This window comes from Sceloporus occidentalis, unplaced genomic scaffold, assembly GCF_023333645.1.
Source record: "Sceloporus occidentalis isolate IW3139 unplaced genomic scaffold, rSceOcc1.0.p SCAF_1, whole genome shotgun sequence".
NCBI lineage: Eukaryota > Metazoa > Chordata > Lepidosauria > Squamata > Phrynosomatidae > Sceloporus > Sceloporus occidentalis.
In genome coordinates, this window is record NW_028316981.1 from 132,946,395 (window position 1) to 132,962,665 (window position 16,271).

General features: G+C 40.7%; 1 protein-coding gene across 1 annotated transcript in view; it reads right to left on the minus strand.

Annotated features, from left to right (window-relative positions):
• CDR2L (cerebellar degeneration related protein 2 like) overlaps positions 1–15,915 on the minus strand; it is a 37,960-nt gene extending 22,045 nt beyond the window's left edge. Inside the window, exon 1 of the mRNA XM_089536745.1 lies at positions 14,764–15,915. Within this exon, the coding sequence (XP_089392871.1) occupies positions 14,764–14,842 (79 nt within the window). The 5' untranslated portion in view covers positions 14,843–15,915. The remainder of the gene's footprint in view (positions 1–14,763) is intronic.
• Positions 15,916–16,271: the final 356 nt, after the last annotated feature.

The window sequence follows — 16,271 nt, forward strand, 5'->3', positions numbered from 1 at the left end:
GCAGAAATATAACCATTGCAGAAGAGGGTTGTGAAGACAGCTCTATTCCCCTTCACCAGTTCTACCTCTCAAGTCTCTTCAACTCAGCTGGTAAGAAAGTCTTATTTCTCTTTATACACAGTTCCTTTAAAGCTTTTTGAGTGAAGACTGCAGCTGCATCCTACATGCTCAATATTCACCAACTCCTCTCCTAACCTCTGTTGTGCTTTGTCTAGCTTTTGAGTTTGTCCTCAGTTATGTGATTAACAGAAGTTTCCAACTCACTGTTGAGTTCTCATTCACTTTCCTAAATGCATTTAAAAAGTGATGTTTTCTGATCTAACATTGACTTGGAATTCTTGCAGTATATAGTCCCAGCTCCCAAGGGATGGGGCATTAGAGCTCTTAACTGGATATTTTGATGTTATTTTTCATGCCTCAGGGAAACATTTGTCACTTTCTGATTCAGGCCAAAGTAGGCAGCTTTATCTGGCCTTTTAACTTTTCTGTTTCATTCACCAGTGTTTTTCAGAAGAGCTTACTCAGATTCACATAACAACATTGTACTATGGTGATTTTTTGAGGGAATCTTTTGAGATCAAACTTGCTTCTTCCCTTCCATTCCATGGCATTCTGAAGTGGACTTTAGGCCACCAAAATTTATGTCATAATAAATTTGTCAGCCTTTACACTGCCATGTGTGTATGCATTTTTTTGCAGCAAGAAACCAATGAGGAGGTGGGCATTCTGAGAGCTGAGCACCCATGACTCAAATCAGATTTCAAACAGCTACCACTCAATACCACCCCCACCATCCTCACCCCACACTCTTGATCAAACAGTAGAATTTGCAATCATCAGCAGTACAAATGATGAAGTGTAGCAGCATACCTGGCTTAACTGAAACTACTCTCTAATTGACAATTTTTCCATGTCTGTTTCAATGAAAAGTGGAGGGAAGCGGGGGGGGGGGTAACCCATATCTCTCCAGACACTGATGGACTGCAACCCTTGTAACCTCTATGGTGGCTAGGGCCAATGGGCAGTGCAGTACAACAATGACGAGATTTGTAAGTTTTCTAACCTTTGATGTAGACTAACATCTTTCAAGCATCTCCAAGGCTTTTGGATTAGCAAGAGCCTTGAACTACTCAGCTGCAAAAAAAGGCATCAAATTGAAAATATTAAAAGTGTAGTGTAGTGGTTTGAGCATTGGACTATGACTCTGGAGGGTTCGAATCCCTGTTTGGCAATAGAAACCCACTGGATGACCTTGGGCAAGTCATACACTTTCAGTCTCAGAGGATGGTAATGGCAAACCCCCTTTGAAGAAATTTGCCAAGAAAACCCTGTGATAGGCTCACCTTAGGGTTGTCAGAAGATGGAAATGACTTGAAGGCACACAACAACAACAACAACAACAACAACAAGCATGTTAATTGCAAGTGTGAAACTGTTCACTACCTTACAGGTAGTTTGATATGGCTTGCCAAAAGGTTTTCTGTATATAGCAAATCACATTTCATGGAGACAACAGCTCAGACTCTTCTCTCTGGCCTTTTATTTTTTGTATGCTGTTTGACAAAGCCTCTAATATACTACTGCTGCATGTGTCCAGATTTTGACAATACAGACTTGATTCTGTTAGTGTACTGAAGAATAATTTAAGAAACCAGAACATACATTCAAACACATAGAAAGTAGTGGTGCCTCTAAAAAATGGAGCTGCTGGAAGTACATTCACTCTGACTTCCACTAGTAAAGAATGTGAGATAAAGAGGGAAATGGGTACAAAGGGGTAGGGAACAAGATTGGCCCTAGGATGCAATTGATTGGGATGGTGAGTGGCAGGCAAAGATATGTACATGCTTGTAAGCATGGTTCTACCAGGGGAAGGCTGGCTTTGCCCTCCTGATGTCATCCCAGTTGGGACAGTGAGTGAAGGCAAAGGAACTTAAGGCTGTGTTTCCCTGCTTCCTTCTGAGGAGAAGCAGGGCTTCAGGGGGACAGCAGGTACTTGATGGAGACCACGACACAGACTGGATGGGACAACGTGGTGAGCCAAATTCATTGTACAGGCAGGAGGATTCCTCATTTTTGACCTAGGTGGTAAGGAAGCAGGGCCCTCAGAAAACATTATACTCATCTGAGGTATGAAGCTATAGTGTGTACTTACAAATCTGCAGCCAACAAGGAATACTATTTACACAGGATGTCAAGCCACACAGTCAAAACAAACACAATCCAGAGTACAGAAGTGTCATAATCAGAAAGTACCTTTACAAAAGAGATGTCTCAAGCAAATGAACCAAACTACTATCTGCATGCTTTGTGTTTGCCCATTTTTGGAAAAGAAAAAAAGAGGCATTTGTGCAGTTTGTATATCTGCTTTTGAAAAACCCTGATCCCACAAATGTTTTTGTGTTCTACATTGTGCTTGCACAGAGGATCAAAATAATGTTCTGAAAAAAGGAACCCCCTCCAAATGTATTTATTTACATTCCCCAAAAAACTGTTGCATGCATATTGATTTTGAAGGTTAAAAGGTAACAGATCACCTGAACAAATTATAAATGATGGAAAGGAAACTAATATCATTCTAACCAATTTATCAATAATCTGAAGTTTCAAAAATTCCTAATCTGCCTAGTTCATGGAAAGGTATCTCCCAGGTTGGCAAGATGTTACATGCATACTGGAACAAGGTCCATTTAGTATACAAAAAAGATAATATCCTGCCATTGCTTTTTAAACTACTTTGTTATTAAAAAGAAAATTTGTTCAACACAGAATAAAATCACACATGGGGTAATGATTTCTCAGGGGGAAAAAGGCTGACGTCACTGTTAACAAAGGGCAATTTGCAGAAGGTTAACATGGAGGCTGAGTGAAGGGGGAGAAACTGCATGATGAAAGCAAAATTAGCATGTGTTAATGCAGTTATAGATTTAGACAGCTGTCAAAAAAGCATTCAAAAGGGGAGGTAAAGAACAGAAGCAGAGTGTTTCCATACATACGTACATACATAGTATTTTTATATCTCTATCTATCTATCTATCTATCTATCTATCTATCTATCTATCTATCTATCTATCTATCTAGGCCTCTCTCTCTCTTTCCTCATTTTTTTTCAAAATGAGCTAAATTTGGAAAGCTGAACTCTAGATTTCAAGTGGCTATCAAATTAACACAAGGGTGTATTTCAGTGGCAACAAACATCAGAACAAGAAGTACAGAACAAGAATCTAGCAAAAGTTTTTAGTATAGAGAAAATGGAAAGGAGACGAGACGGCATAATAAATATTTTTGAGAGAGGAATTAGGTGAATCCAGACAGATCTACTGTCTGTTAAAAGTCTTATGTACAAAACAGAGATCAGCACTAAAGGTCTTAGGCACAAAAATGAGATCAGTACAATGCAAATCAATCTGATTTGCCAGCTGCCACTTCTTTCCACAGATCAGAACACAGGTACTCTTAATGCAATTTATAGCACTTTAATGTTGGTACCTGTACAGACTAGGGAACAATTCATCTGTAAAAGCTCAATGCTCCTTCCTATTGCCCTAGGATCTTGTAAGATAACCAGTTTTCTTTAGAGCATTCAAATCATTATGAAAACAGTAAACATAAATGCTAATTAATGCTTTGGTGTTACTGGCATTTAAGATATTTTAACTGTGATTTTGACATTACAGGATGTTTTCCCAGCATCTTCGTGCAGTTCTATCATGCCATTGTTGTCACTCCTCCCCAACAATACATGTATTTATTTTCCAAGAAACAGATGTTTGCTTACTTTTATTGAAATACAAAGAGTCCATATTAACACCTACCTGTTGGGAATATATTCAGTAGTTACAGAGGCAGAGTACGGTAACCACAGATTCTCCTTGGAATATAGCCTAGGTTACTTGAAAAGCCACTTCCTACTTACGTCAGCTTTATGGCACAGAGTCACTGCACCATGCTCTTTCTTGCTACAGTGGTCATGTTTGTCTCTCACTGACTAAAAGCCTGTTCAAGGACAATACTCCATTTGTAGGTGCCCTTTGTTGGAAGGGCTGCCCAGTGTGAGGCTGAGTCAAAGAACCACCAGAAAAGAAATTTGGGGCCTTGAGGTTGTCCATCAGCCACCACCTAACAAAGGCAGACTGAGAAGCACTCTTATCTTTCTCTATAATGCATATATTATATTATATATAGTATATTTCTATATATTTAATAATATAATATTATAATAGATATAGTTCTATTTCTATTGTCAATTTCTAAATATGCACCTATGCATATAAATTAATCTGGGCAATTTTTTTCTTTGCTTTTGGCATCTTTTTCACTTTGATGCTCAAGTTACCACCCAGCTTCCTTATCTGAAAAGTTAGTCTCAAAGCCCTGGCTCTGTCATAAGAGCCCAGTTTAGATATGAACACTATTTTTGGTGGAAAGGTAAGCCAAAAGCACAAATAAATGCATGACCAAGCAGTGGCTTTTTCCCATGCCATCAGTTCTCCAATTTTCAAAAGGAATCACGCTGGTGTGAGGAAGAACTGCAGTATGGGTTCTTCCCATGGGTCTGGAACTTCTGATGTTACCCCTGAGACATAAGAATGAGCCATGCTGCAGTTCCTCCCAAACTGCAAAGAACTCAGCCTGGTGACATCAATGACTTGCAGGAAACTGGTGATCTTTACAATTCATCTCCCTTTCTTCATTTCTCATCATACCTCACTCTTGTGTGTATGTACAGTAATCCTGTACTTCATGTAGGTAACTGAGCAGAAAGAATAATCCTTTAGAAATGAACCAATGGCGCAGAGCAGTTTCCTCCTATATAATCTACCCCATACACTCAGGTCCTCTGGTGGACCTTTACACTATTCAGCCAGGACTAGGCTGGCAACTGTGTGTAGGGAGATCATATAGGACCTTTGAAACTAACTGAAATAAAGAAGTTGGCAACATGAGCTTTTGTAGACTTCGGTCTTCTTCCTCAGGCTGACAATTGTCACCCAGAGCACTTTTTCTTCAGCTGCCCCTAGACTGTGGAATGACCTGTCAGAAGAGATTCAACAGCTGAATATGCTGTCCAAATCTAAGAGAAAATTAAAAATCAATCTCTTTCAGCAGGCTTGTCCAGATTATTTTAAAATTTTAAATGATAAATTTTAAATATGGATTGTTTTAATATGTATACATCTTATTTGTTCTTTTAAATTAATGTCTGTTTTAACTGATGTCTTTTAACTGTTGGGGCCATCTGTCAGGGATGCTTTGATTGTGATTTCCTGCATGGCAAGGGGTTGGACTGGATGGGCCTTGTGGTCTCTTCCAACTCTATGATTCTATTATTCTATGAATTGATATTGTTTGTTTGTTAACTGGTGTTGTTATTTTATTCTTCAGCATTATGTTCCAATCATCCGAGCCTTTTCCATTAGGTACCCCTGGTCTCCACAATCCCTTTTACTCACTGTAGTAATCCTGTACTTCATGTAGGTAACTGAGCAGAAAGAATAATCCTTTAGAAATGAACCAATGGTGCAGAGCAGTTACTTTCCATGCTCATGTGCACTCTTCCAAACTACATCTTTGTATTTGGGAGCCACTTCAAATAAACTGCTTTCATGCTTCCTGATAGGTGATAGTATGGCAGTAAAGGCACAAGATGGTGACAAACAGTAAAGAACAAGAGGCCCCTGCAACAAAACTCTGCAGTGCATCCTTAACTCCTATTTCTCTTCACTGTTACAGCTAGCCAGCTAATCTTTCCTTCAAACTACTCCACTCCATCTTCTCTCCCTACACAGTTTTCTTTTTGGATTCAATCTTTACTGGGATTTTAAAAAGACAGTTGCTTCTCATAGGTTACCTTTTTAAAAATGTAATCTTAAATCCAATAGTTAGTTCCAAATAGCACACTCATTGAATCAGTGGAAATTACCTAAGTGTTGACTCACTCATTTCCCACTGATTCACTGTGTCTACTTATTTTTTTCTATTTTATTTTTTAAAAACATCACTGTATCTTCTTAACTGGGACTAACCACTGGGTTCAGGCCTTGTATGTGTGCATTCTGTACTTGGGGGGCTGTCACATCCTAATAGTAAGACCAGCTCTACTCCTCCCATGAATGAAAAGTTTGTACATCTGCAAGCTGTAAGGTTCCTCCGAGCGTGCTGATCTGTCCACTTTTTCATCAGTGGCTCTGTTTTGACTCTGTTACTTCTGATATGCCCCAAATGATTAAAATAGGGATGTGCTCCTAAGACTGAAATGACATATAGGATTCAAACAGCATTCCACGTTGTTGTTGTTGTGTGCCTTCAAATTATTTCCAACTTACTATGACCCTAAGGTGAACCTATCACTGGGTTTTACTAAGGTGGACAGTGTGTGACTTGCACAATTTCACTCAGTTGGTTTCCACAATCAAATAGGGATTTGAACTCTGATTTTCAGAATCATAGTCCAAAATGTTTCCAGCCAGAAAACTATTCTAATAAATCTATGCCCCATCAGCCTTGATTCTCCCCTGACAGATTCCTGTGTTCAAAAGAACCATGTGCTCAAAAGAACATCCACTGAAGATCTTTTCTGAGTATTAAAGAGAAAGTTGTATATGTAATTCCATTTTTTTAGGATTTCAGAAAATCAACTGAACTCCTCACACTACTCCTTGGAAGGGGCTGCTTTCAGTATTATATTTTCTTTTTGTTAATGGGAGCACACCTTACCACTAAAGTGAGACAGCCTCCCAGGTACAGAATGCTGAGGGATAAGGCAGTAGTGTCCCCAGAACTGTGGATCAATGGGGATTGAATCTGGGAATATCCAGCAAAAGCGGGACTGTTGCCAGATTATGTCCCCTGACATCGCCATTATCACTCATTTAACCCATGAATAAAGGTTATTTGCTGCTTTTTACTTTCAGGATTTTCCCCAAAACAAAAAGTGGCCAAAAGCAACCAAATCCCACACTTTAATTAACAGGTTAAATGTGGGATAATCTGGGGACATCATCTGAAAACAATCCCCCTTTTGCAGGATATTCCTGAATTTAACTCTCATTTATCTGGAGGTATTTGGGTGCTTCCCTCCTGTGTGATAAACTCCTAACTTAGTTTGCTGCCCTCAGCTGTGATGGAAGATGCTCCTCCAATGCCATGATTGGCAGCTGGCAGTCTGAGGGGATTCTAAAGGGGGCCATCTTGCCCTTTGCCTCAGGCATGTGATTGTCTTGGGTCAACTCTGCATGGGAATATTGGTACAGGTGGATTTCATTATGCATATCAGAGAATTTGAGCTCCTTTGTGTGACTAAAGTTGAAAGATTTTGTACATATGCAGCAGGGATTTAAACTTTTCTTTTGGGAACAGATGCCTCCATGTCATTATCATGAAATGCTCTTTAAACACTAATCAGTTTCAAATGTGATTTGCTACTCACCATGGAGAATTGTTGTTTACAAAGTGCTAAATCTAATAGCCCCAAGATATTCAGTTGTTTGAATCCTGATGACCATCTACGCATGAACAGGTATAAATCTACTGAAAAGGGGGGAATGCACCTAGCTTGTGTATGGAACAGTTTAGCATACTTAGAAGGCCAACTTCAAATACATATGGGGAGATAAACTTTTCCTATAGTGCAGTTTACTCATATAAATTATTCATGAGGCACTTCTGGTCCTATAAATCTTAATGCTTGAGGAGGCTTTAAAATGAAGAACTAAACATCTCTCCTGCCATATATAAGGAGGCTGGTCTGGCGTGCAGCAGTACAGTGGCTCAGCAATTAGGGCACTGAAAAACTTTCCATTTGCTGAAAGCACCTGCAGTTCCAGACTCATAAATAAATAAGAGCCAAAGATACTGCAGAGATTGCCAGCAACCTTCCGACTGTGCAGATTTGGGGTCAAACAACAGCCTGCCAATCACAGCAGCACAGCTCTGAGTGTCAGCTGATCTTTGCTGCACTTCTTCAGAGCAATGCCACAAGATCAGGGAAACAACCTGGGGTGCTTTCAGCCATGCCAGTCTGTGACGTCATCAAGCAAAGGCTGCCATTACTTCTACTTCATATACAATCAAACACCAGATAAAAGAACCCATATACTTCTGGAGTCCTAACAAAATATACAAGTCATTTTCACAGGTATTACTAGGTGCAAACAGACATTTCATTTTAGAGTCTCATCAATTCCATACCAGAAACTTTCTCACTATCAAAAAAATACACGTAGACACCCCAAATTTAGCAAGACTGGCCAAATCCATTGTCCAAACACATTATGAAAAAATAAGCACATTGTGCATACTGTGCAAAGCCTGTTATTTCTGGCTAAAGCATTTGTTTGGCTAAGGAATTTCTGAGCAATTTAAAGTAAGCCCTGGGATAAGAATGATAAAGGGACATAGCACATGGAATGATTTCAGATACTGCCACCAGGATTGTTTAAAATAATCCAGCATGTCTGGAAGGAGAGCAATTTAATTATCTTATCTACCATGGTCTTAACTTCTTTCTGTCTTTTTTCCAGTCAGAACAAGTTCACATGAGCCCAGCGCATCTTGGACAGCAAGATTCCAACATTTTAGCAAATGGTCAGATCCCCTTCCTTGACAGCAGTATAATTACACAAGGATTCTATTAAAACTGTCAGTTTCTAAAAAAATATCTACCACATTAGCACTAATTAAAACAAAGAAGTTTTCTTCACACCTTCCATTACTGCACCAGCACCATTTTCTCTGGGATAGAAATCATCAACATATTATATTGCAATAGCCCTTAGTCGATTTCAATTGCTTTGAAATTTCAATTGCTTTGTGCAGAGGGGCAGGATAAAAGTAAATTATTACTATTATTATTAATTAATACTTTTAAAAGTTTGTATTTACGCACTCAACATACTGTACACTAGAAAGTCTGGTCTGGTCTGAAATATTTATAGACACCTAGTGGTAAATGCAGCAGCTACACCTCTTAGCACAACAAATCTTGGATGTAATTAATGTTGAAGTCCGCAACAGGAACAAAAGGATATAATCATTTTGTGGAATAACATGTACATGATATAAATAATAATTTACTGAAAAGGCTGTTAAAAATGAGTGTAGGTTTTGAGGGAGATAAGCCAAAGCTTAGATCCAAAATCCACAGAACAGTGATACTGTTATTAGAACAACCTAAATGCACAAAATACATGTCGCAAGCTTTTAAAGTTCCACTGGCTTCTTCACCAAGCAAAGATGTTAAAAATCATACAGGAGAAAATAATATGTATAAAAACATTTCTGTATGATTTTTAACATCTTTGCCTGATGAAGAAGCTAGTGGAGCTTCGAAAGCGTATGTCATGTATTTTGTGCATCTTGGTTGTTCTAATAAGTATCACTGTTTTATGGATTTTGGCTGTTATTGTACTTTGCTACATGGCCACCATGGCTGTCCCAGATATGTTTTCTGGGTGTAAGGCAAGGCTTAGATGTTCTGCTGTAATATGTATACAATTTGCTTTATATAGTTCTTGGTTAGTGTTTGCATAAGGTATATTTTCACTAATGGAGGGGTAGGCCACTACCTTTCTTTTCAGCTTGGTTACAGAGGGGAAGGACAACAATGCAGAACAGTTGTAGTACTCCATACCGACATGGCAGTGCAAACAGTACAGATATGAAGGACTTCATAGTTAGAGCAGCCTGCTATTTCAGAAGGTTAAATGCAAATGCATCCACAGTTTAGTAACTGTGACTCTATTTTTCCCCTCCATGTTCACAATCAAAGGGAACAAACTGGAAATCATTGATTCCCAAGGGGTAATGGATAATTTGTGTAATATTCAAAATTCCTATAAAGCTTAACTGACCATCACTCTCTGCCAGCCTAAACCACTTCACAGCATGGTTGTAAAGATAAAATGGTAGACTGGACTTCTTAAAGAAAGTGGGTGGACGGATGGAGGACATAGAAATCTAATAAACAAGATGACAGGTGTGTCTATCAACAGCATGAACATCGCTGCCTGCCAAGCTACAACTTCAAAGCAGGTTATTTTCATATCTCATGGTTAGAGTTTGTTAGGTACTTTTCTGTACTAGAGACCCCAAAATCTCCTAGCAAACATGGCTGTTACCTATGCTAGCTGGGTGATTCCCTCAAATCATTTCCCAAGCTTTTCAAACTGCAACTCATTTTTTTTAAAAAGTACTCATTCTGAAGTAAACAATACATGAAGTAGGAAAAAATCAGATTCTTTCCAGTAAAGTTTCCTAATTCAAGTCCTTGTAGCTGTCACAACATGCATTCCTTGAGAAGCAGCTGCATGAGCTCAGCACAGCCACATCATCATGTTCCAGCTGCCAGAAACAAGGCGCATTCTCTGTATGGCTCCAACTTCATGCCTTCAAGTAGTGGGACTTCCTTAAAGGAAAAAGCCTTTGGTCCCACCCAGAATGCCTTTCTTTAGCAAACAAGAAATGGGAGTTTTTCATTAAACCAACATATGCTACACACAGATGTTTGCTCCATCAAACTGTTTTTTCTTCCTATCCTCTGGACAGTTATTTTTAGGTGGAAGCACTGTTAAGCGTTAGAATGATATAAAGCAGTTTAGTGACATTGTTTTAAGGTTGCTCTTGCAATACCAGCATCAGCTGTTTGTTAACAATGAAAGCTTGTTTAAAAACCTGGTAGAAAACAATCAAATCTTACAGCTGGCAAATAAATAAATAAATAAAATCTAGATACTCTATTATCCGAGCCTCATGGCTGAATTAAAACTGAAACTGTACACATAAGCTGATCTTACTCAAAAAATACTAGTTACTGACTGTCATCAGTCTGAATCAGAGGCAGGAATGATGCAATCCTGCACTGCCAAGTCCCAGCAGCCCAGGCTAGCATGGATAATGGTGAGGGATTCTGGGAGCTGCAGTCCAATAATGTCTGGAGGGTAAGATGTTTCAATCAATCAGTGAAACTAATAGTTTTGTTCATACATTCAAGTTTGGGAAACCAGAAAATGAAAATGGTGAAACAAACCTACTATTTGTCTAGTCTTACTCCACTTTTCAGGGATCCAACTTGCACAATTGCCTTTACAGTTAAAACACATCCATTCGCACACCCTATATGGCCATCTAAGTTAGAGTCAATGGTCTACAATTCTGCCTTAAACCACCCCATTCTGCAAATGTTCAAACTAACTACTCTGCAGTCTGCACTCATTTCTCAAACTTGCACATACTATCCTAATTTATGTTAGTTTAAAAGCTTAGAGTAGATTGTTTTATATTGCTATTTAATGGCAAGGTGGGGAGCATGAAGTAAGACATGTGTATACTCCCATAACATGAAGTTGCAAGCCATTCCAAACTCAGAATCATTAGAAAGTAACTGCCCACCTCTTTTTCAAAAACCTAAGGGGCCAGAAACTTTATTATTTAAACAAACTCACAATTACAAATACAAGCTGTCATAGGATAACAGGTTATGAGTTACAGTTTTAGCCATGTGGAATTCTAATCTCCTTGGATGTTGGACAAGTAGAACAGCCAATGTGCCTCACACAAAAAAAGGTCTTAATTAATTAATCAATTAATTAATTTTTGTATGAAATGCATTGACTGTTCTACTTGTCCAACATCCAAGAAGACTGGAATTAATTAATTAATTGAATTGATTTCTCCTGCCATGAGAGTCAAGGATGCTTACAATATTTTAAAATGAATTAGGTCAGGATAAGAAATAAATTTAATTAAAAACAAAAAGAATCAAAATACACAGGTATTTTATACGTACAAGCAAACTCCTTGGGCAGTGAAAAATATTCAAACTAACTAGCTTGAGATTCAAAGAAAAGTAGGTGCTATAGATATTATATATCTCAGGAAGTGGGTATTATTAACCTGTAGTCAAATGGTTTTGTTTGAATTCCTTCTTGAAAGCACCATCTGCTTCTTATTGTTGTTGTGTGTCTTCAAGTAGTTTCCAACATATGGTACCCCTAAGGTGAACCTTTCATCAGGATTTCTTGGCAAGATTTGTTCAGAGGAGGTTTGCTATTGCCTTTGCCCGAGAGAATGTGACTTGCCCAAGGTCACTTGGTGGGTTTCCAGGGCTGAGCAGGGATTCAAATCCTGATCTCCAGAGTTGTCGTCCAATACTCAAATCACTACACCATGTGCTCACTGTCTGCTTAGTAAGCAATATTTCCAAATCCAACATACACTACAATTTCCATGACAACAAATCAAAGTAAAACATTCACTGTCTAGGTTAGTGGTCCCCAAACTGTGCTCTCTAAGGGATTTTGGACTTTAGCTATCAGAATCCCACACTACTGGCCAACATGGCTAAGGCTTCTGGGAGCTGAAGTCCAAAATCTCTTAAAGGGCACAGTTTGGGGACCACTGGCCTAGGCCATCAAAGTAACTGTTGTTCTCTTATTACTTTGCACTCAGCTATTTCCAACAGCCCCTGGCCCTCTGAACCTGCTGCCAAACTTTGCTTTTTCTTTCTAAGCCCTGAAGAAGGCTGGCATCAAGATCTTCTTAGCAATGTGTAATGCTTATTAACCACACTCTCCATTTTCTACAAGCCTCCTTATTTCCCAACTACACATGGTTCTCCCTCAATAATACATTAAACTTGGAACATCAAACAACCAGAGACTTTGGGAGCTGCATTAGGCTGCACAGTATCAAATATGTGCCAGAATTTTACATCAACTGGCTGCATTTTCTAAGCAGCAATAGTCCATTTCTCAAATCCTCAAATCTTTTCTATGTTCATTTACTTCAAGCTTCTTATTATACCCACCACCTTCCCAGGTGTTTTTCAATAGCTGTGGTGGTTCAGCGGCATGACATGCCTTGCATTGCCAATGGTTTTTGATGTTGGGTTCATGTTATTGTTCACATGCTCCCAATTCTGAGCACTTAGAGATTGGCTCAAGAAATCTGACAACTGGATTGTAAAGATGTGGTTTCTCCAGATTCTCTTCATTCTGTGCAGAAATTTCTTTCCACAGCATACTCATTCATCAGTCACATGATGAAGCAGAAGTATCTGTTAACTATCCAAGTTTGAGTTCGCTGTCATCAAACACGCCCACCTCACTACTGGAAAACATATTTATTTTACTTATGTTGAGTCAAGAGATTGGGGCCAGTTTGTATGCTTTTCAGGATCAAATCAACCATATTTTAAAATCCATATGCGGATTCCACATTTTACATTTCATTTTTGGTCTTTGATTCCCTATCTGTGGGATAGAGTAAGTCTTGGAGCCATCATACAAGTAAGGAACAGTGAAGTGAAAGTGAAGCAAGCTTCTGCCCCACTACTTTCAGTGGAAGCATTAAGAGCATGCTTAACACAATCAGACATTCTTACATCAATGGGATCTAAGAATGCCTAGCTATGACCCTGTCTTCATAATCCACGGGTAGTGATTTCCAGTTACAACTATAGTTAACTATTAGGCTCAGTATCTTGCAAATCTAATATCTAGCCAGAATATTTTTCACCAGTTTATGCAGAATGCATAAAGTACAAATAATAACCCTTCTCTCATTCCTCATTCTGCAAATGACGTTCTGAAAACTTTTACATACCAGCTAAAGGAAAATGCAGAATTTGCTTCCTTATCTCCTTCAAATAATACTGTTCACATGCATGCAATGTACAACTGTGGCTCTGTACATTTTTAAAAAGGGACCTTTTGCATCTTTTCCTCTTAAAAGTGGCTTTTAGGCTATCTGCTGCTAAAATCTTGCTCCTTTTTCATCTGATGACTTTGATTTTGCAGTCTGTTACCAACGCCTCTCAATTTATTCCACCTTTAAAGGAGCACAAATAGCTAAATGGCAGCATGCAAACCAGCCAAATGTCACTACAGCTTTTGCAGGTGTCTAACACCATGTGCTGTAAGGACATGAAATAACAGGTTTATCCCAGGATGAGAAGAATCAGTGGGCAAAACTGATCTTTCTTGATGTCCACAGAGGCAGTTTAACTCAAAATTGGCCCTCTGGCTTTCCATGCATGATTAAACAAATTTGGTTTGTGTTCCACAGGACTCCTGCTGCCTTTCATTGCCCTTTAAGGTTAAAGTGAGAGAATGGGTTCATAGAATCATAGAGTTGGAAGAGGTCACAAGGGCCATCCAGTCCAACTCCATCTTGCCATGAAGAAAGACACAGCCCAAGCACTCCAAGTCCTGACAGATGGCCATCCAGCCTCTGCTTAAAATCCTCCAAAGGAGGAGACTCCACCACTCTCCTGGGCAGCTGGTCCACGGTCAAACAACTCTTCCCCTCAGGAAGTCCTTCCTAATGTTGAGGTGGAATCTCTTTTCCTGTAGTTTCCTGAAAAAACCTTGCTCTATCCTCAATAGGACATCCTTTCAGATATTTAAATATGGCTATCAACCTTCTCCAACCTAAACATACCCAGCTCCCTAAGCCACTCCTCACAGGGCATGGTTTCCAGACTTTTCACCATTTTGGTAGTCCTCTTCTGGATGTTACCTTGGCCAAGTCACTCTTAACTTCAGAAAACCTTGTGACAGATGCGCCTTAGGGTCACAGTAAACTAGGAACCCCTGACCCTTGGGGATGCTTTAACCCCCCCTTCCATTAAGAGGCCATTTCTTTGTGGACCTGTCCTGCCCTGCAGGCCATGCCTTCCTTGATGGAGAGCTGAGGCAGATCCTGTCCTGCTTCCTGGCCAGAGGCTAGCTGCTGGTGTGGACAGCGCCCCTCTCTCCTCCTTACCTTGCTCCAGGTCCTGCTGGTCATACCAGGGTTCTTCTTCCTCGCTCTGAAACTCTTCCATCCTGTCGGCGCTCAGCATCAGCAGTTTACTCTGCAAACATCCAAAAGGGAGAGTGGCCAGCAAAGAGAGGCTGGGCTCTCACACATACACCGCAAAGAGAGAGAGAGAGAGAGAGAGAGAGAGAGGAAGGAAGGAAGGAAGAGGGAGAGAGAGAAGAATCAAGGGAGAGAGACAGGGATTAAAAAAAGACTGGTGGAGCAAGGGATGTGATCCCAGGGACCAGTTTACTCTTCAAACATCCAAAAGAGAGAGTGGCTAGCAAAGAAAAGCTGGGCTCTCAAAGAGAAATATAGAGCAATATACTGCAGAAAGAAAGAGAAAGAAAGAGAGAGAGGGGGGGGGGAACGGAAGGAAGGAAAGGAGACAGGCAGGGATAAAGAAAAGCCTGCTGGAGGAAGGCGAGGTGAGGGCTGTGACCCAGGGTCCCGTGGGCCCTCCTCCTCCTCCCTAAGGCCGGGCTGGGCCAGGCTGGGCCTGCCAGGGGCTGATTCTGGGCGAACCTGAGCCTGGGACAAAGCCTTTGCAGCAGAGGCTTCCTCTTCCTGGTGAGCCAGGCTGCAACGGGGGCCCCAGCCTCCCAGCTCTTTCCTCCAGGCTTGGCATCCCCTTCTTGCAAAGCGAGCAGGGAAAGGCAGGCCGCGGACCTGGCGCACCTTCCTTCCTTCCTTCCTTGGCCAAGCCTTGCTTTTGGGGGGGCGCCTTGCCGCAGGTCCTGTACTCCTTTGTTGCGGAGGGCAGGAGTCAGTCCGCTGCACCTGGGGAGCGAGCGAGCGGAGGGCTCCGGCTTGGCTGGCGGGGGATGGGGATGATGCACAAAGGAAGCGGTGCAGCTCCTCGGAGGAGACCTCTAGCCTGGAAGTGCTGCAAGGAAAGCCCGTGCAAAAGCCAGGGGAGCGGGATGGAGGGAAGGAGGAAGGCAGGCAGGAGGGAAGGAGCCTGAGGAGGAGCTCCCTCCTTCTCCCCCGCCGAGCCTTTTCAGCCCAGGAATGCCAGCTGCATTTTAGCTCTTCATAGGCAGATTGGAGACTTGCATTCCTCTGGGATCCAGAGAGAGAGAAAGAGAGAGAGGGAGAGCAGGGGCGGAGTCTTGGATGGTGCCAGTCTGGGTTTAAAACACACACATACACACACACTATCAAACACACACACAACAGTGAATAGTCACGGTGAGTGGGAGAGCAGGAGTCGCAGCCTCCTTCTTTTGCTCAGCCATCAGTTTGGATGCAAAGGATGTGGGTCTCAATAAGAGCTGCCTTTTAGGAAGCTTAAGGGAAGAAAGAGATCATGATCATTATGATCATCTTCTTCATCTTCTTCGTCATTGTTCCTTCAGAGCATCTTCCTTGTTGGGCCTGTTACCCCAGGATGACCAGATGGCTTCACCGCAGAAGAAAACCAGGCACTGCAAAAATATGACATTATTATTATTATGTTTCCAATGTGAAGT